The 27,438-nt window shown below is 47.0% G+C and overlaps 2 protein-coding genes and 1 non-coding gene across 6 annotated transcripts in view; 1 reads left to right on the top strand and 2 right to left on the bottom strand.

Moving 5' to 3' along the window:
- Positions 1-9,860, bottom strand: part of LOC121562294 (FERM, ARHGEF and pleckstrin domain-containing protein 1-like) — a 189,069-nt gene extending 179,209 nt beyond the window's left edge. For both annotated transcript variants that reach the window (XM_045215187.1, XM_045215186.1), the window contains exon 1: positions 9,752-9,860. The gene's annotated coding sequence lies outside the window, so the exon portion shown is untranslated. The remainder of the gene's footprint in view (positions 1-9,751) is intronic.
- Positions 9,861-11,363: 1,503 nt separating this feature from the next.
- trnai-aau lies at positions 11,364-11,437 on the bottom strand. The gene has a single exon. It is a non-coding gene; the product is annotated as a tRNA-Ile (tRNA).
- Positions 11,438-11,895: 458 nt separating this feature from the next.
- LOC121560402 (serine/threonine-protein kinase 24-like) overlaps positions 11,896-27,438 on the top strand; it is a 61,604-nt gene continuing 46,061 nt past the window's right edge. The window contains exons 1-3 of one of the 3 annotated variants that reach the window (XM_045215188.1): positions 11,896-12,671; positions 18,116-18,346; positions 25,113-25,169. In XM_045215188.1, the coding sequence (XP_045071123.1) occupies positions 12,630-12,671; positions 18,116-18,346; positions 25,113-25,169 (330 nt within the window). In that variant the 5' untranslated portion in view covers positions 11,896-12,629. Of the gene's footprint in view, positions 12,672-18,115; positions 18,347-20,536; positions 20,600-20,731; positions 20,806-25,112; positions 25,170-27,438 lie in introns of those variants that run through there. The other 2 variants (XM_045215190.1, XM_045215189.1) reach the window with 2 other exon arrangements.

The following is a 27,438-nucleotide window of genomic DNA, read 5'->3' as shown; positions in this document are numbered from 1 at the left end:
TTTTCTATGGGATTAAGGTCTGGAGACTGGCTAGGCCACTCCAGGACCTTAATGTGCTTCTTCTTGAGCCACTCCTTTGTTGCCTTGGCCGTGTGTTTTGGGTCACTGTCATGCTGGAATACCCATCCACGACCCATTTTCAATGCCCTGGCTGAGGGAAGGAGGTTCTCACCCAAGATTTGACGGTACATGGCCCCGTCCATCGTCCCTTTGATGCGGTGAAGTTGTCCTGTCCCCTTAGCAGAAAAACACCCCCAAAGCATAATGTTTCCACCTCCATGTTTGACAGTGGGGATGGTGTTCTTGGGGTCATAGGCAGCATTCCTCCTCCTCCAAACACGGCGAGTTGAGTTGATGCCAAAGAGCTCAATTTTGGTCTCATCTGAACACAACACTTTCACCCAGTTCTCCTCTGAATCATTCAGATGTTCATTGGTAAACTTCAGATGGGCATGTATATGTGCTTTCTTGAGCAGAGGGACCTTGCGGGCACTGCAGGATTTCAGTCCTTCACGGCGTAGTGTGTTACCAATTGTTTTCTTGATGACTATGGTCCCAGCTGCCTTGAGATCATTGACAAGATCCTCCCGTGTAGTTATGGGCTGATTCCTCACCGTTCTCATGATCATTGCAACTCCACGAGGTGAGATCTTGCATGGAGCCCCAGGCCGAGGGAGATTGACAGTTATTTTGTGTTTCTTCCATTTGCGAATAATCCCACCAACTGTTGTCACCTTCTCACCAAGCTGCTTGGCGATGGTCTTGTAGCCCATTCCAGCCTTGTGTAGGTCTACAATCTTGTCCCTGACATCCTTGAAGAGCGCTTTGGTCTTGGCCATGGTGGAGAGTTTGGAATCTGATTGATTGCTTCTGTGGACAGGTGTCTTTTATACAGGTAACAAACTGAGATTAGGAGCACTCCCTTTAAGAGTGTGCTCCTAATCTCAGTTCGTTACCTGTATAAAAGACACCTGGAAGCCAGAAATCTTTCTGATTGAGAGGGGGTCAAATACTTATTTCCCTCATTAAAATGCAAATCAATTTATAATTTATAATTTTTTTTATCATGTGTTTTTCTGGATTTCTTTGTTGTTATTCTGTCTCTCACTGTTCAAATAAACCTACCATTAAAATTATAGACTGATCATGTCTTTGTCAGTGGGCAAACGTACAAAATCAGTAGGGGATCAAATACTTTTTTCCCTCACTGTATGTTCTAAAACTTTGAACCGGTAGCAAAAAAAGAAACGTCCCTTTTTCAGGACCCTGTCTTTCAAAGATAATTTGTAAAAATCCAAATAACTTCACAGATCGTCATTGTAAAGAGTTTAAACACTGTTTCCCATGCTTGTTCAATGAACCATAAACAATTAAATGAACATGCACCTGTAGAACGGTCGTTAAGACACTAACAGCTTACAGACGGTAGGCAATTAAGGCCACTGTTATGAAAACATAGGACACTAAAGAGGCCTTCCTACTGAAAAACACCAAAAGAAAGATGCCCAGGGTCCCTGCTCATCTGCGTGAACGTGCCTTAGGCATGCTGCAAGGAGGCATGAGGATAAATAAATTGCAATGCAACTCCAAACCGAGCTTCTTTAACAATGCGGAGGGCTCTGTATAGCTCCACATTGACATGATTGGTTGAAGGTAGATGGGGGCGGTACATCCTGTAGAAAATACAAGCTCACTTCCTTGACAACAGCTCTGCACTGCTCTGCGAAGCATGAATGCCCTGAGGTCATATCACCGTAAATACTGCCTGGCCAATGCAGACGTTGGATTGACCCTGCGCCCAGATGCACAAGGCACTTCTCTCTCCAGAATGCACTTCGCTCTCCAGAATGCACTTCTCTCTCCAGAATGCACTTCTCTCTCCAGAATGCACTTCTCTCTCCAGAATACACTCTCACCCGCCAATTTGTGACCATCCATTGTTTCATACCTTCATTGTATAAATTGTTTGCGTTTGACTGTTAGTGTCTATCAATTCCCCATAACATACAGTGGGGGAAAAAGTATTTAGTCAGCCACCAATGGTCCAAGTTCTCCCACTTAAAAAGATGAGAGAGGCCTGTCATTTTCATCATAGGTACACATCAACTATGACAGACAAATTGAGAAAAAAAATCCAGAAAATCACATTGTAGGATTTTTAATGAATGTATTTGCAAATTATGGTGGAAAATAAGTATTTGGTCACCTACAAACAAGCAAGATTTCTGGCTCTCACAGACCTGTAACTTCTTCTTTAAGAGGCTCCTCTGTCCTCCACTCGTTACCTGTATTAATGGCACCTGTTTGAACTTATCAGTATAAAAGACACCTGTCCACAACCTCAAACAGTCACACTCCAAACTCCACTATGGCCAAGACCAAAGAGCTATCAAAGGACACCAGAAACAAACTTGTAGACCTGCACCAGGCTGGGAAGACTGAATCTGCAATAGGTAAGCAGCTTGGTTTGAAGAAATCAACTGTGGGAGCAATTATTAGGAAATGGAAGACATACAACACCACTGATAATCTCCCTCGATCTGGGGCTCCACGCAAGATCTCACCCCGTGGGGTCAAAATGATCACAAGAACGGTGAGCAAAAATCCCAGAACCACACGGGGGGACCTAGTGAATGACCTGCAGAGAGCTGGGACCACAGTAACAAAGCCTACCATCAGTAACACACTACGCCGCCAGGGACTCAAATCCTGCAGTGCAAGACGTGTCCCCCTGCTTAAGCCAGTACATGTCCAGGCCAGTCTGAAGTTTGCTAGAGTGCATTTGGATGATCCAGAAGAGGATTGGGAGAATGTCATATGGTCAGATGAAACCAAAATATAACTTTTTGGTAAAAACTCAACTCGTCGTGTTTGGAGGACAAAGAATGCTGAGTTGCATCCAAAGAACACCATACCTACTGTGAAGCATGGGGGTGGAAACATCATGCTTTGGGGCTGTTTTTCTGCAAAGGGACCAGGACGACTGATCCGTGTAAAGGAAAGAATGAATGGGGACATGTATCGTGAGATTTTGAGTGAAAACCTCCTTCCATCAGCAAGGGCATTGAAGATGAAACGTGGCTGGGTCTTTCAGCATGACAATGATCCCAAACACACCGCCCGGGCAACGAAGGAGTGGCTTCGTAAGAAGCATTTCAAGGTCCTGGAGTGGCCTAGCCAGTCTCCAGATCTCAACCCCATAGAAAATCTTTGGAGGGAGTTATAATAATAATAATAATAATAATAATAATAAGCCATTTAGCAGACGCTTTTATCCAAAGTGACTTACAGTCATGCGTGCATACATTTTTGTGTATGGGTGGTCCCGGGGATCGAACCCACTACCTTGGCGTTACAAGCGCCATGCTCTACCAGCTGAGCTACAGAGGTCCGTGTTGCCCAGCGACAGCCCCAAAACATTACATTTACGTCATTTAGCAGACGCTCTTATCCAGAGCGACTTACATGAGCAATTAGGGTTAAGTGCCTTGCTCAAAGGCACATCGGCAGATTTTTCACCTAGTCGGCTCGGGGATTAGAACCAGCGACCTTTCGATTACTGGCACAACGCTCTTAACCACTAAGCTACCTGCCGCCCCATCATCACTGCTCTAGAGGAGATCTGCATGGAGGAATGGGCCCAAATACCAGTAACAGTGTGTGAAAACCTTGTGAAGACTTACAGAAAACGTTTGACCTGTGTCATTGCCAACAAAGGGTATATAACAAAGTATTGAGAAACTTGTGTTATTGACCAAATACTTATTTTCCACCATAATTTGCAAATACATTCATTAAAAATCCTACAATGTGATTTTCTGGATTTTTTTCTCTCAATTTGTCTGTCATAGTTGACGTGTACCTATGATGAAAATTACAGGCCTCTCATCTTTTTAAGTGGGAGAACTTGCACAATTGGTGGCTGACTAAATACTTTTTTTCCCCCACTGTACGCACTATACAAAGACATACACATGGATTTTGTATTGTAGATATGTGGTAGTAGAGTAGGGGCCTGAGGGCACACAGTGTGTTGTGAATAATGTTGTGAATGTATTGTAATGTTTTTTAAATTGTATAACTGCCTTCATTTTGCCGGACCCCAGGAAGAGTAGCTGCTGCCTTGGTAGGAAATAATGGGGATCCATAATAAACCCCAGGAAGAGTAGCTGCTGCCTTGGCAGGAACTAATGGGGATCCATAATAAACCCCAGGAAGAGTAGCTGCTGCCTTGGCAGGAACTAATGGGGATCCATAATAAACCCCAGGAAGAGTAGCTGCTGCCTTGGCAGGAACTAATGGGGATCCATAATAAACCCCAGGAAGAGTAGCTGCTGCCTTGGCAGGAACTAATGGGGATCCATAATAAACCCCAGGAAGAGTAGCTGCTGCCTTGGCAGGAACTAATGGGGATCCATAATAAACCCCAGGAAGAGTAGCTGCTGCCTTGGCAGGAACTAATGGGGATCCATAATAAACCCCAGGAAGAGTAGCTGCTGCCTTGGCAGGAACTAATGGGGATCCATAATAAACCCCAGGAAGAGTAGCTGCTGCCTTGGCAGGAACTAATGGGGATCCATAATAAACCCCAGGAAGAGTAGCTGCTGCCATGGCAGGAACTAATGGGGATCCATAATAAACCCCAGGAAGAGTAGCTGCTGCCTTGGCAGGAACTAATGAGGATCCATAATAAACCCCAGGAAGAGTAGCTGCTGCCTTGGCAGGAACTAATGGGGATCCATAATAAACCCCAGGAAGAGTAGCTGCTGCCTTGGCAGGAACTAATGGGGATCCATAATAAACCCCAGGAAGAGTAGCTGCTGCCTTGGCAGGAACTAATGGGGATCCATAATAAACCCCAGGAAGAGTAGCTGCTGCCTTGGCAGGAACCAATGGGGATCCATAATGACCCCAGGAAGAGTAGCTGCTGCCTTGGCAGGAAATAATGGGGATCCATAATAAACCCCAGGAAGAGTAGCTGCTGCCTTGGCAGGAACTAATGGGGATCCATAATAAACCCCAGGAAGAGTAGCTGCTGCCTTGGCAGGGAACTAATGGGGGATCCATAATAAACCCCAGGAAGAGTAGCTGCCTTGGCAGGAACCCAATGGGGATCCATAATAAACCCCAGGAAGAGTAGCCTGCGCCTTGGCAGGAACCAATGGGGATCCACTAATAAACCCCAGGAAGAGTAGCTGCTGCCTTGGCAGGAACTAATGAGGATCCATAATAAACCCCGAGGAAGAGTAGCTGCTGCCTTGGCAGGAACTAATGAGGATCCATAATAAACCCCCAGGAAGAGTAGCTGCTGCCTTGGCAGGAACTAATGGGGATCCATAATAAACCCCAGGAAGAGTAGCTGCTGCCTTGGCAGGAACTAATGGGGATCCATAATAAACCCCAGGAAGAGTAGCTGCTGCCTTGGCAGGAACTAATGGGGATCCATAATAAACCCCAGGAAGAGTAGCTGCTGCCTTGGCAGGAACTAATGGGGATCCATAATAAACCCCAGGAAGAGTAGCTGCTGCCTTGGCAGGAACTAATGGGGATCCATAATAAACCCCAGGAAGAGTAGCTGCTGCCTTGGCAGGAACTAATGGGGATCCACAATAAACCCCAGGAAGAGTAGCTGCTGCCTTGGCAGGAACTAATGGGGATCCATAATAAACCCCAGGAAGAGTAGCTGCTGCCTTGGCAGGAACTAATGGGGATCCATAATAAACCCCAGGAAGAGTAGCTGCTGCCTTGGCAGGAACTAATGGGGATCCATAATAAACCCCAGGAAGAGTAGCTGCTGCCTTGGCAGGAACTAATGGGGATCCATAATAAACCCCAGGAAGAGTAGCTGCTGCCTTGGCAGGAACTAATGGGGATCCATAATAAATACAAATACAGCCTGACACAGGGATGGATCATCTTCTAGTCAATGCAGAGCAATCCCAGGTTAAGGTGTTAGTTGTCTGAAGGACATGCTCAGTCGGTAGAGCATGGTGCTTGCAATGCCAGGGTTGTGGGTTCGATTCCCACGGGGGGCCAGTATGAAAAATGTATGCACTCACTAACTGTAAGTGGCTCTGGATGAGACCGTCTGCTAAATGACTAAAATGTCAAATGTAGAATGTAAGGAAGCAGACTGGAGTGACAAGACAACACTGGAGCCTGCTAGAGCTACGAATCAGGCTGGATCTACATCATGTATGGAATTATATTATTTGTTGGTGTAGTAGAGCATTCTTCATGCAATCCAAATAATAACCATATTACTTGTTTTAGGAGGACAAATTACGTTTTCTAGCCTTGGCATTAAAACAGATTACCACTACAGAACCATTTCATGTAGGAGAAAACTAGCTCGCTCAAACTAGGTGGCATTCAGCCTTCTCCCTACAGCTCTCAGGCATTAGCATTCGCCCACGACTGCCTCATATGAACTAAAATCCTGACGCTGTGTTTGAATTGTCAATAACCATCGCTTGCGATACAGATTTCTAAACATATGGCCCTGATATTTTATCAGCGAGAAAGAATCCTTCAAACAAAAAACTATGGTGCCTCCATCCTACTAAACTACACTGTAGCAGTTACAGATCCATACAGCTATGGTGCCTCCGTCCTACTAAACTACACTGTAGCAGTTACAGATCCATACAGCTATGGTGCCTCCATCCTACTAAACTACACTGTAGCAGTTACAGATCCATACAGCTATGGGGCCTCCATCCTACTAAACGGTAGCAGTTACAGATCCATACATCTATGGAGCCTCCATCCTACTAAACTACACTGTAGCAGTTACAGATCCATACAGCTATGGTGCCTCCATCCTACTAAACTACACTGTAGCAGTTACAGATCCATACAGCTATGGTGCCTCCGTCCTACTAAACTACACTGTAGCAGTTACAGATCCATACAGCTATGGTGCCTCCATCCTACTAAACTACACTGTAGCAGTTACAGATCCATACAGCTATGGGGCCTCCATCCTACTAAACTACACTGTAGCAGTTACAGATCCATACAGCTATGGGGCCTCCATCCTACTAAACTACACTGTAGCAGTTACAGATCCATACAGCTATGGTGCCTCCATCCTACTAAACTACACTGTAGCAGTTACAGATCCATACAGCTATGGGGCCTCCATCCTACTAAACTACACTGTAGCAGTTACAGATCCATACAGCTATGGGGCCTCCATCCTACTAAACTACACTGTAGCAGTTACAGATCCATACAGCTATGGTGCCTCCATCCTACTAAACTACACTGTAGCAGTTACAGATCCATACAGCTATGGGGCCTCCATCCTACTAAACTACACTGTAGCAGTTACAGATCCATACAGCTATGGGGCCTCCATCCTACTAAACTACACTGTAGCAGTTACAGATCCATACAGCTATGGTGCCTCCATCCTACTAAACTACACTGTAGCAGTTACAGATCCATACAGCCACGGGGCCTCCATCCTACTAAACTACACTGTAGCAGTTACAGATCCATACAGCTATGGTGCCTCCATCCTACTAAACTACACTGTAGCAGTTACAGATCCATACAGCTATGAGGCCTCCATCCTATTAAACTACACTGTAGCAGTTACAGATCCATACAGCTATGGTGCCTCCATCCTACTAAACTACACTGTAGCAGTTACAGATCCATACAGCTATGGGGCCTCCATCCTACTAAACTACACTGTAGCAGTTACAGATCCATACAGCTATGGGGCCTCCATCCTACTAAACTACACTGTAGCAGTTACAGATCCATACAGCTATGAGGCCTCCATCCTACTAAACTACACTTCTCCAGTTAGTTTACACCAAGGTGTTGGAGCACGCTAGATTCAGTAGCTAATTAGCACAGGTGGTCACCTCATGTCTTCCGTCTGTTTTCCATAAACAAGCGCTGTAACATGGAGATATGGCCGTGTGGGAACCCTATCAAGGTGTGTATCAATTTAACCTTTCGTTTTTTGAATAAAATAAAATAAATAAATAAATCACTGATATGAATGATAATGCGCTTCCAAAACTGTACCTGAAGCGACGCGTGTTAATCTTCAGATTGAGATTAGGGACTCGTAACAATACTCCCCCATACAGAAGACCCCTTCATCCTTAGCGCTTGACAATACTCCCCCATACAGAAGACCCCTTCATCCTTAGCGCTTGACAATACTCCCCCATACAGAAGACCCCTTCATCCTTAGCGCTTGACAATACTCCCCCATACAGAAGACCCCTTCATCCTTAGCGCTTGACAATACTCCCCCATACAGAAGACCCCCTTCATCCTTAGCGCTTGACAATACTCCCCCATACAGAAGACCCCTTCATCCTTAGCGCTTGACAATACTCCCCCATACAGAAGACCCCTTCATCCTTAGCGCTTGACAGTGACTCTCACAGAAGTCTCTCATCCTACACATAAGAGTCATCGGAGGAAGGCGTCTTCTGTAGGGGGAGTTTTGTTAAGATCCCCGACGCCCTGATCTGAACAGTAACATGCACCGCTTGCGGTACTGGTTTTGGAAGCATAAGGACCATATCTTTCATCTCAACCAGGTTAAATTGATACACACCTTGAAAGGGTTAGGGTTCCCACAAGGCCATATCTCCATGTTACAGCGCTTGTTTAAGTTACACGAAGAGGCGGTCACCTGTGCTAATTAGCTATCTAGCATGCTCCCAACACCTGTGCTAATTAGCTATCTAGCATGCTCCCAACACCTGTGCTAATTAGCTATCTAGCATGCTCCCAACACCTGTGCTAATTAGCTATCTAGCATGCTCCCAACACCTGTGCTAATTAGCTATCTAGCATGCTCCCAACACCTGTGCTAATTAGCTATCTAGCATGCTCCCAACACCTGTGCTAATTAGCTATCTAGCATGCTCCCAACACCTGTGCTAATTAGCTATCTAGCATGCTCCCAACACCTGTGCTAATTAGCTATCTAGCATGCTCCCAACACCTGTGCTAATTAGCTATCTAGCATGCTCCCAACACCTGTGCTAATTAGCTATCTAGCATGCTCCCAACACCTGTGTGTAAACTTAACTCGGGAAGTGTAGTTTCATCGGATGGAGGCATCCACAGCTGTATGGATCTGTAACTGCTACACTAGGTATCTTTTTTATTTGAAGGATTCTTTCTCGCTGCTGTTTCGAAAGCCATAAATCAAGCTATGATGGACGTTTCTAAATGATTATTGACTTTTCAAAACATTTAAACACAGCGTCGGGATTGTAGTTCACATGAGGCAGTCCTGGGTGAAGCTGATGGCTGAGAACTGGAGGGAGAAGGCGGAATGCCTACTAGAGTTTTCAACAGCTACTTCGTCCAATGACTTATGTGTAATGGAACCGAGTCATGATCAAGGGCTAGGGGAAAACACAGCTGCAAACACATGGTGTTAGCCAAAGCTCCGAAACAAATATTATTTTATAGGCTAACTCTGTCTTGGATAACTTGGCTATTCACTATAATCCTGTTGGACGATGATCTTATCTATACATATATTCTATTCCAACTGGAGGAGATCTGTAAATTCAGACAATGCAAAGGAGATAGAGAATTAACTGGCAAACCGCAGGAATTAGAGGTAAAGGAAAAATACAGGATATGATCGAAATTGGTTTTCCACTTGTATTTAAACTAGTATGGCTATCTTCCATCTAGCCTACACGGTTAGGGTGCTCGGGTAGCCTAAACTAAATAAAGACGCCCGTTCCTTTCTTACCCTTTTCTTTCAGATCGGGAGAGATTGTCCACGTGTATATTTTCCAACAATGAGTTGACCGAGGTTTATTCCTTTACGATCCAAACTCCGCTGATTTTAAACATTTGAAAGTTTCAGAGAGAAGCGGCTCTTGAAACGCAGATTCTTCCTGGTCGCCATATCGGCTCGACTGACTGAAGGCTAACACTGCGTTACACTGTTAAAAAAATGTGGCAGACCATTGATTTTGTTACCCGGACAATAAAATCAGCACAGTAGTGCCTCCAGCACTCGTAACTGGCACTACACCTCAGCTGGTGTCATTTGGATCAGGCCTCTAGAGTGGGAACAATAGTACCACCCTAGCGGCTTCACTTAAGCATGACCACGGTTGGGGCCGTTCAAAGTCGACCACTAGAATAGAATAGCCCCATATCATATGGGACCACTATAATAGAATAGCCCCAATCATATGGGACCAGTAGAATAGAATAGCCCCATATCATATGGGACCACTATAATAGAATAGCCCCATATCATATGGGACCAGTAGAATAGAATAGCCCCATATCATATGGGACCAGTAGAATAGAATAGCCCCCATATCATATGGGACCACTATAATAGAATAGCCCCATATCATATGGGACCACGAATAGGAATAGCCCCATATCATATGGGACCAGTAGAATAGAATAGCCCCATATCATATGGGCCAGTGAATAGAATACCCCTTCATGGACCACTAGAATAGAATAGCCCCATTCATATGGGACCACTATAATAGAATAGCCCCATATCATGTGGGGACCACTAGAATAGAAAGCCCCATATCATATGGGACCACTAGAATAGAATAGCCCCATATCATATGGGACCAGTAGAATAGAATAGCCCCATATCATATGGGACCACTAGAATAGAATAGCCCCATATCATATTTTAGCTCATTGGTCACCATAGCAACACCCACCCGTAGTATGCACTCCAGCAGGTATATCTCACTGGTCATCCCCAAAGCCAACACCTCCTTTGGCCGTCATTCCTTCCAGTTCTCTGCTGCCAATGACTGGAACGAATTGCAAAAATCTCTGAAGCTGGAGACTCTTATCTCCCTCACTAACTTTAAGCATCAGTTGTCAGAGCACCTTACCGATCACTGCACCTGTACACAGCCCATCTGAAATTAGCCCACCCAACTACCTCATCCCTATATTGTTATTTATTTTGCTCTTTTGCACCCCAGTATCTCTATTTGCACATCATCTCTTGCACATCTAGCATTCCAGTGTTAATACTAATTGTAATTATTTTGCACTATGGCCTATTTATTGCCTTACCTCCATAACTTGCTACATTTGCACACACTGTATATATATGTATTTCTGTTGTATTTTTGACTTTATGTTTTGTTTACCCCATATGTAACTCTGTGTTGTTGTTTTTATCGCACTGCTTTGCTTTATCTTGGCCAGGTCGCAGTTGTAAATGAGAACTTGTTCTCAACTGGCTTCTTACCTGGTTACATAAAGGTGAAATAAAAAAATAGAATAGAATAGAATAGGTCCAACTTTATCTAGAGACGCGGAACATAAACATAGCCTATTTGCCTTATCAACAGCCAAAAGGGCTTTGGCCAGTACGGGTATCGAACCCGCGACCTTCGCGTTATTAGCACGACGCTCTAACCAACTGAGCTAACCGGCCGCTGAACAATCAGCGCCAGATGGAGTAATTTATCCCGGGGAAGAACAGCCGTTTTGCTTTTATGAATGCCACAACAGTATTGCGCTCGTTTGGATTTTCAATGCCTTCTCCAAACAGCTACAAAATATCACCAAATATATAATTCAATAATGTTATGTAGCTCAATTGGTAGAGCACGGCGCTTGTAACGCCAGGGTAGTGGGTTCGATCCCCGGGACCACACATACGTAAAAATGTATGCACACATGACTGTAAGTCGCTTTGGATAAAAGCGTCTGCTAAATGGCATATTATTATTATTATCACATGTACTAAAATGCTCGGTGCATTTGAGTGTCCTTGCGCCCTCCGCCGTTCACAGACTGTCACATACAGTCCGGAGACACGCTCTGCTTCGCGCCAATTGTGACAGCGCTGACAAGATGGCGGACAGTAGAGGAGGACAGTGAGAAGGAAAACACAGCATCATATTTAGAGTTGTCAGCGTGTTTTTAAATGGCCTTTTTAGATTTTAAGATAGCCAATGACTGCAAGATCGGAGCGTATCATATCCACTGAAACGGCTTTATGTTTGCGAGATGCAGGACAAAATATGCTCTTTATCTGGCTGCGTTGAAAAGTCTGACAGTGCGGTTGGATGAAAGACTAGTAGGCTACAGTACAGCTGGCGAAGTGTCAGCCAGTAGTTCGATAACTAATCAGTGAAATGAGATCGTGAATGCTTTGCGGTCAAAATAAATGTAACTGTTCGCTAGTACAGTCCAGCTAACATTGTCAGCTAGCTATTTGTATTCATGTTGATGTGTTGGCACTGTGCAGCTAGCTAGCTAGCTAGGTAGGTAGGGTACGATGCTAGCGAAAAAGCTAAATAGGCAGTTTGCAAGCTAGCTAATTTTCTCAAGTAAATATTCCTCCGATGATTTGCTAGTGACAGTAGTTACGTTATCACAAGGACAACGACCGATGAACTAGCTTGCTAACACCATAAGGTTTTCGTGGCCGAGTCAACATGTTTTGACTTTGTAGCGAGCTTGTTCAGAAGGGGAAGGATTCACAAAACGCATCGATACGGACACAAGACGCCATCCCCAGTCGGACCGACGCACGACCTGTGTCGTGTATTCTGCGTTCTAACTAGTGACCAGCTGAAGCTAGTTAGCTGTAATAGCCGGTCACTCAGGCGACAGGCGACATGGCTCACTCTCCGGTTCAGAGTAGCCTGCCAGGGATGCAGGTACGCTTGTTTTCACCTCATGTCTAGTAGCTAGCTGGCTAACGTACACCTTACCAGAGCTCTCTATAGCTACATCACCTGCTGTCAGTTGATGTTAACAATACTAAAGACAGCACCGTAATCACAGAATGCTGCAGATGCAGATTACTACTGTACTCATTACTACTGTACAGTAATCCTTTCTACTGTACTCTACTGTACTGATTACTACTGTACAGTAATCCTTTCTACTGTACTCTACTGTACTGATTACTACTGTACAGTAATCCTTTCTACTGTACTCTACTGTACTGATTACTACTGTACAGTAATCCTTTCTACTGTACTCTACTGTACTGATTACTACTGTACAGTAATCCTTTCTACTGTACTGATTACTACTGTACTGATTACTACTGAACTCATCTCTACTGTACAGTAATCCTTTCTACTGTACTGTACTGATTACTACTGAACTCTTCTGTACTGATTACTACTGTACTGATTACTACTGTACTCATTTCTACTGTACAGTAATCCTTTCTACTGTACTGATTACTACTGTACTCATTTCTACTGTACAGTAATCCTTTCTACTGTACTCTACTGTACTGATTTCTACTGTACTCATTTCTACTGTACAGTAATCCTTTCTACTGTACTCTACTGTACTGATTACTACTGTACTGATTACTACTGTACTGATTACTACTGTACTCATTTCTACTGTACAGTAATCCTTTCTACTGTACTCTACTGTACTGATTACTACTGTACTGATTACTACTGTACTGATTACTACTGTACTCATTTCTACTGTACTGTAATCATTTCTACTGTACTGATTACTACTGTACTGTGATGTCCAAACTTCTGAAACATAGACATGTATGATTGGTTCAGATTCGGTCTGGCCCGGACCAACCATGTGGTCTTATTTGGGGGCGGCGCTCATTAGAATAGTAGCCAAAATAAGAACATTTGCATATTTCTACCTTTTGTGTACCTATTTAGGTTACATAACCAGGAAGAGAATGATATTCATATCCAGAATTATGCATTTCTGTAAAGTACAGATCAGGGACCCATGATGTAATTCCGTTACCGTAATTCCGTTACCGGATGTAAATCCTACTATAGTTCAATATGCTTAACCAAACATTTTGTATTTTTCAAACTCAAGGTGTCATGTCATATAGTTGATACCCCATTCTTTCTGCAGACATCTTTGAATCTTAATTCGGACTCCGGACTCCGGACTCCGAATTTCGGAGCAGATGTTTAAGAGGTTTTGGAAAACGTGATCGCATAAAAACTGAGGGAGATTTTAGTATAATTCTGTTACCAAACTTTGTATCTGCACAGTTCTTCCAGTAAATGTGTTTTTGTGACATTTCTAGCTGGTTTTATACACCATGATATCTGTGGCTGGGAGAGTTCACACAGGGAGGCTGGTTCTGTGTTTGGGTTTATACACCATGATATCTCTGGCTGGGTTTATACACCATGATATCTGTGGCTGGGAGAGTTCACACAGGGAGCCTGGTTCTGTGTTTGGGTTTATACACCATGATATCTCTGGCTGGGTTTATACACCATGATATCTGTGGCTGGGAGAGTTCACACAGGGAGGCTGGTTCTGTGTTTGGGTTTATACACCATGATATCTCTGGCTGGGTTAATACACCATGATATCTCTGGCTGGGAGAGTTCACACAGGGAGCCTGGTTCTGTGTTTGGGTTTATACACCATGATATCTCTGGCTGGGAGAGTTCACACAGGGAGCCTGGTTCTGTGTTTGGGTTAATACACCATGATATCTCTGGCTGGGAGAGTTCACACAGGGAGGCTGGTTCTGTGTTTGGGTTTATACACCATGATATCTCTGGCTGGGTTAATACACCATGATATCTCTGGCTGGGAGAGTTCACACAGGGAGCCTGGTTCTGTGTTTGGGTTTATACACCTTGATATCTGTGGCTGGGAGAGTTCACACAGGGAGCCTGGTTCTGTGTTTGGGTTTATACACCATGATATCTGTGGCTGGGAGAGTTCACACAGGGAGGCTGGTTCTGTGTTTGGGTTTATACACCATGATATCTCTGGCTGGGAGAGTTCACACAGGGAGCCTGGTTCTGTGTTTGGGTTTATACACCATGATATCTCTGGCTGGGAGAGTTCACACAGGGAGGCTGGTTCTGTGTTTGGGTTAATACACCATGATATCTCTGGCTGGGAGAGTTCACACAGGGAGCCTGATTCTGTGTTTGGGTTTATACACCATGATATCTGTGGCTGGGAGAGTTCACACAGGGAGCCTGGTTCTGTGTTTGGGTTAATACACCATGATATCTCTGGCTGGGAGAGTTCACACAGGGAGGCTGGTTCTGTGTTTGGGTTTATACACCATGATATCTCTGGCTGGGTTAATACACCATGATATCTCTGGCTGGGAGTTCCACAGGGAGGCTGGTTCTGTTTTGGTACACCATGATATCTCTGCTGGGAGGTTCACACAGGGAGCCTGGTTCTGTGTTTGGGGTTTATACACCATGATATCTCTGGCTGGGAGAGTTCACACGGGAGCCTGGTTCTGTGTTTGGGTTTATACACCATGATATCTCTGGCTGGGAGAGTTCACACAGGGAGCCTGGTTCTGTGTTTGGGTTAATACACCATGATATCTCTGGCTGGGAGAGTTCACACAGGGAGCCTGGTTCTGTGTTTGGGTTAATACACCATGATATCTCTGGCTGGGAGAGTTCACAGGGAGCCTGGTTCTGTGTTTGGGTTTATACACCATGATATCTCTGGCTGGGAGAGTTCACACAGGAGCCTGGTTCTGTGTTTGGGTTTATACACCATGATATCTCTGGCTGGGAGAGTTCACACAGGGAGCCTGGTTCTGTGTTTGGGTTAATACACCATGATATCTCTGGCTGGGAGAGTTCACACAGGGAGCCTGGTTCTGTGTTTGGGTTAATACACCATGATATCTCTGGCTGGGTTAATACACCATGATATCTCTGGCTGGGAGAGTTCACACAGGGAGGCTGGTTCTGTGTTTGGGTTTATACACCATGATATCTCTGGCTGGGTTTATACACCATGATATCTGTGGCTGGGAGAGTTCACACAGGGAGCCTGGTTCTGTGTTTGGGTTAATACACCATGATATCTCTGGCTGGGAGAGTTCACACAGGGAGGCTGGTTCTGTGTTTGGGTTTATACACCATGATATCTCTGGCTGGGTTAATACACCATGATATCTCTGGCTGGGAGAGTTCACACAGGGAGCCTGGTTCTGTGTTTGGGTTAATACACCATGATATCTCTGGCTGGGAGAGTTCACACAGGGAGCCTGGTTCTGTGTTTGGGTTAATACACCATGATATCTCTGGCTGGGAGAGTTCACACAGGGAGGCTGGTTCTGTGTTTGGGTTAATACACCATGATATCTCTGGCTGGGTTAATACACCATGATATCTCTGGCTGGGAGAGTTCACACAGGGAGCCTGGTTCTGTGTTTGGGTTTATACACCATGATATCTCTGGCTGGGAGAGTTCACACAGGGAGGCTGGTTCTGTGTTTGGGCCTGGTTGGGAGGCTGGGACTGCTCTACTCTGGAGTTTCCTTCTGGAGAACCCCTTGGGAGTTAGGGTTAGGGCTCCCTGAGTGTTTCACTGTTGTTTCTCCTCTGATAAAGCTGCAGCTATAGAAGACTTGAAGTCTTGTCATTATACAGCAAGGTATATGAAAGGACCTTGAAACAAGACTGAGATAAAGCCAGGGCCAGGAAAGAGTACTGTAGGGTTAGGGTCACAGGTCAGGGTTAGGGTCACAGGTCAGGACCAGGGAAGAGTACTGTAGGGTTAGGGTCACAGGTCAGGACCAGGGAAGAGTACTGTAGGGTTAGGGTCACAGGTCAGGACCAGGGAATAGTACTGTAGGGTTAGGGTCACGAGGTCAGGACCAGGGAAGAGTACTGTAGGGTTAGGGTCACAGATCAGGGTTAGGGTCACAGGTCAGGACCAGGGAAGAGTACTGTAGGGTTAGGGTCACAGGTCAGGACCAGGGAAGAGTACTGTAGGGTTAGGGTCACAGGTCAGGACCAGGGAAGAGTACTGTAGGCTTAGGGTCACAGGTCAGGACCAGGGAAGAGTACTGTAGGGTTGGGTCAAGGTCAGGGTTAGGGTCACAGGTCAGGACCAGGGAAGAGTACTGTGGGGTTAGGGTCACAGGTCAGGACCAGGGAAGAGTACAGTAGGGTTAGGGTCACAGGTCAGGACCAGGGAAGAGTACTGTAGGGTTGGGGTCACAGATCAGGGTTAGGGTCACAGGTCAGGACCAGGGAAGAGTACTGTAGGGTTAGGGTCACAGGTCAGGACCAGGGAAGAGTACTGTAGGGTTAGGGTCACAGGTCAGGACCAGGGAATAGTACTGTAGGGTTAGGGTCACAGGTCAGGACCAGGGAAGAGTACTGTAGGGTTAGGGTCACAGGTCAGGACCAGGGAAGAGTACTGTAGGGTTAGGGTCACAGGTCAAGACCAGGGAATAGTACTGTAGGGTTAGGTTCAGAGCTGAGTGATATCCTAGCCCTAGGTTATGTCAGGGAAACAGAATAGAATATAACTCCTTTATTCAATATTCTGTTAGACATAAAGAGGACTTTTTGGCTTCATCATTGCTGCAGTGTTGCAACACGCGTTGTTGACAAACTAATGCTGGCTGATATTGCTTAACTCTTATCACATGTCATGTAATCATCTTCTAAGCATTGCTGCTCTCTCTCCCTCCTCCCCCCTCTCTCTCCCTCCTCCCCCCTCTCTCTCTCCCTCTCTCCCTCCTCCCCCCTCTCTCTCTCCCTCTCTCCCTCCTCCCCCCTCTCTCTCTCCCTCTCTCCCTCCTCCCCCCCCTCTCTCTCCCTCCTCCCCCTCTCTCTCCCTCCTCCCCCTCTCTCCCTCCCTCCCCCTCTCTCTCCCTCCTCCCCTCTCTCTCCCTCCTCCCCTCTCTCTCCCTCCTCCCCCTCTCTCCCTCCTCCCCCTCTCTCTCCCTCCTCCCCCCTCTCTCTCTCACTCCTCCCCCTCTCTCTCCCTCCTCCCCCCTCTCTCTCCCTCCTCCCCTCTCTCTCCCTCCTCCCCTCTATCTCTCCCTCCACCCCCCTCTCTCTCTCCCTCTCCCTCCCTTCTCCCCTCTCTCCCTCCCTCCCTTCTCCCCCTCTCTCTCTCCCTCCTCCCTCCTCCCCCCCTCTCTCTCTCTCCCTCTTTCCCCCCTCTCTTTCCCCCCCCTCTTTCCCTCCCTTCTCCCTCTCGCCCTCTCTCCCTCCCTCTCGCCCCCTCTCACCCTCCCACCTTCCTCGCCCTCTCGTCCCCTCCCTCCCTCCCTCCCTCCTCCCCCTCCTCTCGCCCTCCCTCGCCCCCCTCCTCCCCCTCCCTCTCTCCTCTCTCCCTTCTCCTCCTGTAGAACCTGAAAGCGGACCCAGAGGAGCTGTTCACTAAGTTGGAGAGGATAGGTAAAGGCTCCTTTGGTGAGGTGTTTAAAGGAATAGACAACAGGACTCAGAAGGTGGTGGCCATTAAGATCATTGACCTGGAGGAGGCTGAGGACGAGATAGAGGACATCCAGCAGGAGATCACCGTGCTGAGTCAGTGTGACAGCCCCTTCATCACCAAGTACTATGGATCATACCTGAAGGTAGGTTATAGGGTTAAGGGTCAGCCTTATAGATCAGGAGATCAGCGTGCTGAGTCAGTGGGACAGCCCCTTCATCACCAAGTACTATGGATCATACCTGAAGGTAGGTTATAGGGTTAAGGGTCAGCCTTATAGATCAGGAGATCACTGTGCTGAGTCAGTGGGACAGCCCCTTCATCACCAAGTACTATGGATCATACCTGAAGGTAGGTTATAGGGTTAAGGGTCAGCCTTATAGATCAGGAGATCAGCGTGCTGAGTCAGTGTGACAGCCCCTTCATCACCAAGTACTATGGATCATACCTGAAGGTGGTTATAGGGTTAAGGGTCAGCCTTATAGATCAGGAGATCACTGTGCTGAGTCAGTGGGACAGCCCCTTCATCACCAAGTACTATGGATCATACCTGAAGGTAGGTTATAGGGTTAAGGGTCAGCCTTATAGATCAGGAGATCAGCGTGCTGAGTCAGTGTGACAGCCCCTTCATCACCAAGTACTATGGATCATACCTGAAGGTAGGTTATAGGGTTAAGGGTCAGCCTTATAGATCAGGAGATCAGCGTGCTGAGTCAGTGGGACAGCCCCTTCATCACCAAGTACTATGGATCATACCTGAAGGTAGGTTATAGGGTTAAGGGTCAGCCTTATAGATCAGGAGATCACTGTGCTGAGTCAGTGGGACAGCCCCTTCATCACCAAGTACTATGGATCATACCTGAAGGTAGGTTATAGGGTTAAGGGTCAGCCTTATAGATCAGGAGATCAGCGTGCTGAGTCAGTGTGACAGCCCCTTCATCACCAAGTACTATGGATCATACCTGAAGGTAGGTTATAGGGTTAAGGGTCAGCCTTATAGATCAGGAGATCACTGTGCTGAGTCAGTGTGACAGCCCCTTCATCACCAAGTACTATGGATCATACCTGAAGGTAGGTTATAGGGTTAAGGGTCAGCCTTATAGATCAGGAGATCAGCGTGCTGAGTCAGTGTGACAGCCCCTTCATCACCAAGTACTATGGATCATACCTGAAGGTAGGTTATAGGGTTAAGGGTCAGCCTTATAGATCAGGAGATCAGCGTGCTGAGTCAGTGGGACAGCCCCTTCATCACCAAGTACTATGGATCATACCTGAAGGTAGGTTATAGGGTTAAGGGGTCAGCCTTATAGATCAGGAGATCACTGTGCTGAGTCAGTGTGACAGCCCCTTCATCACCAAGTACTATGGATCATACCTGAAGGTAGGTTATAGGGTTAAGGGTCAGCCTTATAGATCAGGAGATCAGCGTGCTGAGTCAGTGTGACAGCCCCTTCATCACCAAGTACTATGGATCATACCTGAAGGTAGGTTATAGGGTTAAGGGTCAGCCTTATAGATCAGGAGATCAGCGTGCTGAGTCAGTGTGACAGCCCCTTCATCACCAAGTACTATGGATCATACCTGAAGGTAGGTTATAGGGTTAAGGGTCAGCCTTATAGATCAGGAGATCAGCGTGCTGAGTCAGTGTGACAGCCCCTTCATCACCAAGTACTATGGATCATACCTGAAGGTAGGTTATAGGGTTAAGGGTCAGCCTTATAGATCAGGAGATCAGCGTGCTGAGTCAGTGTGACAGCCCCTTCATCACCAAGTACTATGGATCATACCTGAAGGTAGGTTATAGGGTTAAGGGTCAGCCTTATAGATCAGGAGATCACTGTGCTGAGTCAGTGTGACAGCCCCTTCATCACCAAGTACTATGGATCATACCTGAAGGTAGGTTATAGGGTTAAGGGTCAGCCTTATAGATCAGGAGATCAGCGTGCTGAGTCAGTGTGACAGCCCCTTCATCACCAAGTACTATGGATCATACCTGAAGGTAGGTTATAGGGTTAAGGGTCAGCCTTATAGATCAGGAGATCACTGTGCTGAGTCAGTGTGACAGCCCCTTCATCACCAAGTACTATGGATCATACCTGAAGGTAGGTTATAGGGTTAAGGGTCAGCCTTATAGATCAGGAGATCAGCGTGCTGAGTCAGTGTGACAGCCCCTTCATCACCAAGTACTATGGATCATACCTGAAGGTAGGTTATAGGGTTAAGGGTCAGCCTTATAGATCAGGAGATCACTGTGCTGAGTCAGTGTGACAGCCCCTTCATCACCAAGTACTATGGATCATACCTGAAGGTAGGTTATAGGGTTAAGGGTCAGGAGATCACTGTGCTGAGTCAGTGTGACAGCCCCTTCATCACCAAGTACTATGGATCATACCTGAAGGTAGGTTATAGGGTTAAGGGTCAGCCTTATAGATCAGGAGATCAGCGTGCTGAGTCAGTGGGACAGCCCCTTCATCACCAAGTACTATGGATCATACCTGAAGGTAGGTTATAGGGTTAAGGGTCAGCCTTATAGATCAGGAGATCAGCGTGCTGAGTCAGTGGGACAGCCCCTTCATCACCAAGTACTATGGATCATACCTGAAGGTAGGTTATAGGGTTAAGGGTCAGCCTTATAGATCAGGAGATCACCGTGCTGAGTCAGTGGGACAGCCCCTTCATCACCAAGTACTACGTCTCCTATCTCAAAGTGAGCACCACTATCCCATAATACCCCCCTGCTGTACCACTGTCCCCTGCAACACAACACTATTGATCCAGTCTGTCAGTCCGTACCATGTACAGTTCTGAACAGATGACCTCCATGTCTCTGTCTCTGGAGTGAGTTCCCTGTTGGAGGGCAAACTGGGCCATGTCGCTGTCTCTGGAGTGAGTTCCCTGTTGGAGGGCAAACTGGGCCATGTCGCTGTCTCTGGAGTGAGTTCCCTGTTGGAGGGCAAACTGGGCCATGTCGCTGTCTCTGGAGTGAGTTCCCTGTTGGAGGGCAAACTGGGCCATGTCGCTGTCTCTGGAGTGAGTTCCCTGTTGGAGGGCAAACTGGGCCATGTCTCTGTCTCTGGAGTGAATTCCCTGTTGGAGGGCAAACTGGGCCATGTCGCTGTCTCTGGAGTGAGTTCCCTGTCGGAGGGCAAACTGGGCCATGTCGCTGTCTCTGGAGTGAATCCCCTGTTGGAGGGCAAACTGGGCCATGTCGCTGTCTCTGGAGTGAATCCCCTGTTGGAGGGCAAACTGGGCCATGTCGCTGTCTCTGGAGTGAGTTCCCTGTTGGAGGGCAAACTGGGCCATGTCGCTGTCTCTGGAGTGAGTTCCCTGTTGGAGGGCAAACTGGGCCATGTCGCTGTCTCTGGAGTGAGTTCCCTGTTGGAGGGCAAACTGGGCCATGTCGCTGTCTCTGGAGTGAGTTCCCTGTTGGAGGGCAAACTGGGCCATGTCGCTGTCTCTGGAGTGAATCCCCCGTTGGAGGGCAAACTGGGCCATGTCTCTGTCTCTGGAGTGAGTTCCCTGTTGGAGGGCAAACTGGGCCATGTCGCTGTCTCTGGAGTGAGTTCCCTGTTGGAGGGCAAACTGGGCCATGTCGCTGTCTCTGGAGTGAGTTCCCTGTTGGAGGGCAAACTGGGCCATGTCGCTGTCTCTGGAGTGAGTTCCCTGTTGGAGGGCAAACTGGGCCATGTCGCTGTCTCTGGAGTGAGTTCCCTGTTGGAGGGCAAACTGGGCCATGTCTCTGTCTCTGGAGTGAATCTCTAGATCCAAACTGTTACAGACCCATATCCATCCTGCCCTGCCTTTCAAAAGTTTTTGAAAGCCAAGTCAACAAACAGATCACCAACCATTTCGAATCCCACCGTACCTTCTCTGCTATGCAATCCGGTTTCCGAGCTGGTCATGGGTGCACTTCAGCCACGCTCAAGGTCCTAAATGATATTATAACCGCGATCGATAATAGACAGTACTGTGCAGCCGTTTTCATTGACCTGGCCAAGGCTTTCGACTCTGTCAACCACCGCATTCTTATTGGCAGACTAAATAGCCTTGGTTTCTCTAATGACTGCCTCGCCTGGTTCACCAACTACTTCTCAGATAGAGTTCAATGTGTCAAATCGGAGGGCCTGTTGTCTGGACCTATGGCAGTCTCTATGGGGGTGCCACAGGGGTTCAATTCTTGGGCCAACTCTTTTCTCTGTGTATATCAATGACGTCGCTCTTGCTGCTGGTGACTCTCAGATCCACCTCTACGCGAGACGACACCATTTTGTATACATCTGGCCCTTCATTGGACACTGTGTTAACAAACCTCCAAACGAGCTTCAATTCCATACAACACTCCTTCAGTAGCCTCCAACTGCTCTTAAACACTAGTAAAACAAAATGCATGCTCTTCAACCGAACGCTGCTTGCACCCGCCCACCCGACTAGAATCACTACTCTAGACGGGTCTGACCTAGAGTACGTGGACAACTACAAATATCTAGGTGTCTGGTTAGACTGTAAACTCTCCCTTCCAGACTCACATTAAGAATCTCCAATCCAAAGTTAAATCTAGAATCGGTTTCCTATTTCGCAACAAAGCCTCCTTCACTCATGCTGCCAAACATGCCCTTGTAAAACTGACTATCCTACCGATCCTTGACTTCGGCGATGTCATTTACAAAATAGCCTCCAACACTCTACTCAGCAAATTGGATGTTGTCTATCACAGTGCCATCCGTTTTGTCTCCAAAGCCCCATATAATACCCACCACTGTGACCTGTACGCTCTTGTTGGCTGGTCCTCACTACATATTCGTCGCCAAACCCACTGGCTCCAGGCCATCTATAAATCACTGCTAGGCAAATCCCGCCTTATCTTAGCTCATTGGTCACCATAGCAACACCCACCCGTAGTCTGCGCTCCAGCGGGTATATCTCACTGGTCATCCCCAAAGCCAACACCTCCTTTGGCCGCAATTCCTTCCAGTTCTCTGCTGCCAATGACTGGAACAAACTGCAAAAATCTCTGAAGCTGGAGACGCTTATCTCCCTCACTAACTTTAGGCATCAGTTGTCAGAGCACCTTACCGATCACTGCACCTGTACACAGCCCATCTGAAATTAGCCCGCCCAACTACCTCATCCCTATATTGTTATTTATTTTGCTCATCTGTACCCCAGTATCTCTATTTGCACATCATCTCTTGCACATCATTCCAGTGTTAATACTAAATTGTAATTATTTTGCACTATAGCCTATTTTATTGCCTTACCTCCATAACTTGCTAAATTTGCACACTGTATATTAATTGTATTTCTGTTGTATTTTTTTGATTTTGTTTTGTTTTACCCCATATGTAACTCTGTGTTGTTGTTTTTATCGCACTGCTATGCTTTATCTTGGCCAGGTCGCAGTTGTAAATGAGAACTTGTTCTCAACTGGTTTACCTGGTTAAATAAAGGTGAAATAAAAAAAAATAAAAAAATAAATAAAAAAAAAAATCCCCTGTTGGAGGGCAAACTGGGCCATGTCTCTGTCTCTGGAGTGAATCCCCTGTTGGAGGGCAAACTGGGCCATGTCGCTGTCTCTGGAGTGAGTTCCCTGTTGGAGGGCAAACTGGGCCATGTCTCTGTCTCTGGAGTGAGTCCCCTGTTGGAGGGCAAACTGGGCCATGTCTCTGTCTCTGGAGTGAGTTCCCTGTTGGAGGGCAAACTGGGCCATGTCTCTGTCTCTGGAGTGAGTTCCCTGTTGGAGGGCAAACTGGGCCATGTCGCTGTCTCTGGAGTGAGTTCCCTGTTGGAGGGCAAACTGGGCCATGTCGCTGTCTCTGGAGTGAGTTCCCTGTTGGAGGGCAAACTGGGCCATGTCGCTGTCTCTGGAGTGAGTCCCCTGTTGGAGGGCAAACTGGGCCATGTCGCTGTCTCTGGAGTGAGTTCCCTGTTGGAGGGCAAACTGGGCCATGTCGCTGTCTCTGGAGTGAGTTCCCTGTTGGAGGGCAAACTGGGCCATGTCTCTGTCTCTGGAGTGAATTCCCTGTTGGAGGGCAAACTGGGCCATGTCTCTGTCTCTGGAGTGAATTCCCTGTTGGAGGGTAAACTGGGCCATGTCTCTGTCTCTGGAGTGAATTCCCTGTTGGAGGGCAAACTGGGCCATGTCGCTGTCTCTGGAGTGAGTTCCCCGTTGGAGGGCAAACTGGGCCATGTCGCTGTCTCTGGAGTGAGTCCCCCGTTGGAGGGCAAACTGGGCCATGTCGCTGTCTCTGGAGTGAGTTCCCTGTTGGAGGGCAAACTGGGCCATGTCGCTGTCTCTGGAGTGAGTTCCCTGTTGGAGGGCAAACTGGGCCATGTCGCTGTCTCTGGAGTGAGTTCCCTGTTGGAGGGCAAACTGGGCCATGTCGCTGTCTCTGGAGTGAGTTCCCCTGTTGGAGGGCAAACTGGGCCATGTCGCTGTCTCTGGAGTGAGTTCCCCTGTTGGAGGGCAAACTGGGCCATGTCTCTGTCTCTGGAGTGAATCCCCTGTCGGAGGGCAAACTGGGCCATGTCTCTGTCTCTGGAGTGAATTCCCTGTTGGAGGGCAAACTGAAGGCTTTTACAGGTTGTTTTCTAAACATACCGTACTTCAGCTAAGTGTCCTCGTTTCTGGCCTAGATACTAAACTAAGTGAAAAGCAAAGTGGTTCTCCCCTGCAGACATCTGGACCACAGGCTGATATTCAGGACCATTATCATGTTAGTAGGAAGGGATTTAACCGCATCTTAATCTCTCTTCCCACTTCTCTCCAGTTAATCCCAAATTAAACCAGGATAAAAGACTCCTGACTCCCACCAGACCGAGCGTCTCATGGCACCAGCACTTATTTAGAAAGATTTGGAGGAACCAGCCCCTGTACTAACACACCTGTAACGGGTCTCTCCTCTCTGTTTTAGGAGGCCAAGCTATGGATCATCATGGAGTATCTAGGGGGAGGCTCAGCATTAGATCTGGTGAGTGATGTTACCAGGAGTCGCCCAATATGTGTACGTTGTGCTAGCTAACAGTGGTGGTTGTGTGAGTTGTGCTAGCTAACAGTGGTGGTTGTGTGAGTTGTGCTAGCTAACAGTGGTGGTTGTGTGAGTTGTGCTGGCTAACAGTGGTGGTTGTGTGAGTTGTGCTAGCTAACAGTGGTGGTTGTGTGAGTTGTACTAGCTAACAGTGGTGGTTGTGTGAGTTGTACTAGCTAACAGTGGTGGTTGTGTGAGTTGTACTAGCTAACAGTGGTGGTTGTGCTAGCTAACAGTGGTGGTTGTTGTGAGTTGTGCTAGCTAACAGTGGTGGTTGTGTGAGTTGTGCTAGCTAACAGTGGTGGTTGTGTGAGTTGTGCTAGCTAACAGTGGTGGTTGTGTGAGTTGTGCTAGCTAACAGTGGTGGTTGTGTGAGTTGTGCTAGCTAACAGTGGTGGTTGTGTGAGTTGTACTAGCTAACAGTGGTGGTTGTGTGAGTTGTACTAGCTAACAGTGGTGGTTGTGTGAGTTGTACTAGCTAACAGTGGTGGTTGTGTGAGTTGTGCTAGCTAACAGTGGTGGTTGTGTGAGTTGTGCTAGCTAACAGTGGTGGTTGTGTGAGTTGTACTAGCTAACAGTGGTGGTTGTGTGAGTTGTACTAGCTAACAGTGGTGGTTGTGTGAGTTGTGCTAGCTAACAGTGGTGGTTGTGTGAGTTGTGCTAGCTAACAGTGGTGGTTGTGTGAGTTGTGCTAGCTAACAGTGGTGGTTGTGTGAGTTGTGCCAGCTAACAGTGGTGGTTGTGTGAGTTGTGCTAGCTAACAGTGGTGGTTGTGTGAGTTGTGCTAGCTAACAGTGGTGGTTGTGTGAGTTGTGCTAGCTAACAGTGGTGGTTGTGTGAGTTGTGCTAGCTAACAGTGGTGGTTGTGTGAGTTGTGCTAGCTAACAGTGGTGGTTGTGTGAGTTGTGCTAGCTAACAGTGGTGGTTGTGTGAGTTGTGCTAGCTAACAGTGGTGGTTGTGTGTGTTGTGCTAGCTAACAGTGGTGGTTGTGTGAGTTGTGCTAGCTAACAGTGGTGGTTGTGTGAGTTGTACTAGCTAACAGTGGTGGTTGTGTGAGTTGTGCTAGCTAACAGTGGTGGTTGTGTGAGTTGTGCTAGCTAACAGTGGTGGTTGTGTGAGTTGTGCTAGCTAACAGTGGTGGTTGTGTGAGTTGTGCTAGCTAACAGTGGTGGTTGTGTGAGTTGTGCTAGCTAACAGTGGTGGTTGTGTGAGTTGTGCTAGCTAACAGTGGTGGTTGTGTGAGTTGTGCTAGCTAACAGTGGTGGTTGTGTGAGTTGTGCTAGCTAACAGTGGTGGTTGTGTGAGTTGTACTAGCTAACAGTGGTGGTTGTGTGAGTTGTGCTAGCTAACAGTGGTGGTTGTGTGAGTTGTACTAGCTAACAGTGGTGGTTGTGTGAGTTGTGCTAGCTAACAGTGGTGGTTGTGTGAGTTGTGCTAGCTAACAGTGGTGGTTGTGTGAGTTGTGCTAGCTAACAGTGGTGGTTGTGTGAGTTGTGCTAGCTAACAGTGGTGGTTGTGTGAGTTGTGCTAGCTAACAGTGGTGGTTGTGTGAGTTGTGCTAGCTAACAGTGGTGGTTGTGTGAGTTGTGCTAGCTAACAGTGGTGGTTGTGTGAGTTGTGCTAGCTAACAGTGGTGGTTGTGTGAGTTGTGCTAGCTAACAGTGGTGGTTGTGTGTGTTGTGCTAGCTAACAGTGGTGGTTGTGTGAGTTGTGCTAGCTAACAGTGGTGGTTGTGTGAGTTGTACTAGCTAACAGTGGTGGTTGTGTGAGTTGTGCTAGCTAACAGTGGTGGTTGTGTGAGTTGTGCTAGCTAACAGTGGTGGTTGTGTGAGTTGTGCTAGCTAACAGTGTTGGTTGTGTGAGTTGTGCTAGCTAACAGTGGTGGTTGTGTGAGTTGTGCTAGCTAACAGTGGTGGTTGTGTGAGTTGTACTAGCTAACAGTGGTGGTTGTGTGAGTTGTACTAGCTAACAGTGGTGGTTGTGTGAGTTGTGCTAGCTAACATTGGTGGTTGTGTGAGTTGTGCTAGCTAACAGTGGTGGTTGTGTGAGTTGTGCTAGCTAACAGTGGTGGTTGTGTGAGTTGTGCTAGCTAACAGTGGTGGTTGTGTGAGTTGTGCTAGCTAACAGTGGTGGTTGTGTGAGTTGTGCTAGCTAACAGTGGTGGTTGTGTGAGTTGTGCTAGCTAACAGTGGTGGTTGTGTGAGTTGTGCT

This window comes from Coregonus clupeaformis, unplaced genomic scaffold, assembly GCF_020615455.1.
Source record: "Coregonus clupeaformis isolate EN_2021a unplaced genomic scaffold, ASM2061545v1 scaf0388, whole genome shotgun sequence".
NCBI classification, from domain to species: Eukaryota; Metazoa; Chordata; class Actinopteri; order Salmoniformes; family Salmonidae; genus Coregonus; species Coregonus clupeaformis.
Note: the sequence above shows the minus strand (reverse complement) of the source record. Positions and strands in the feature narration are given on the sequence as shown.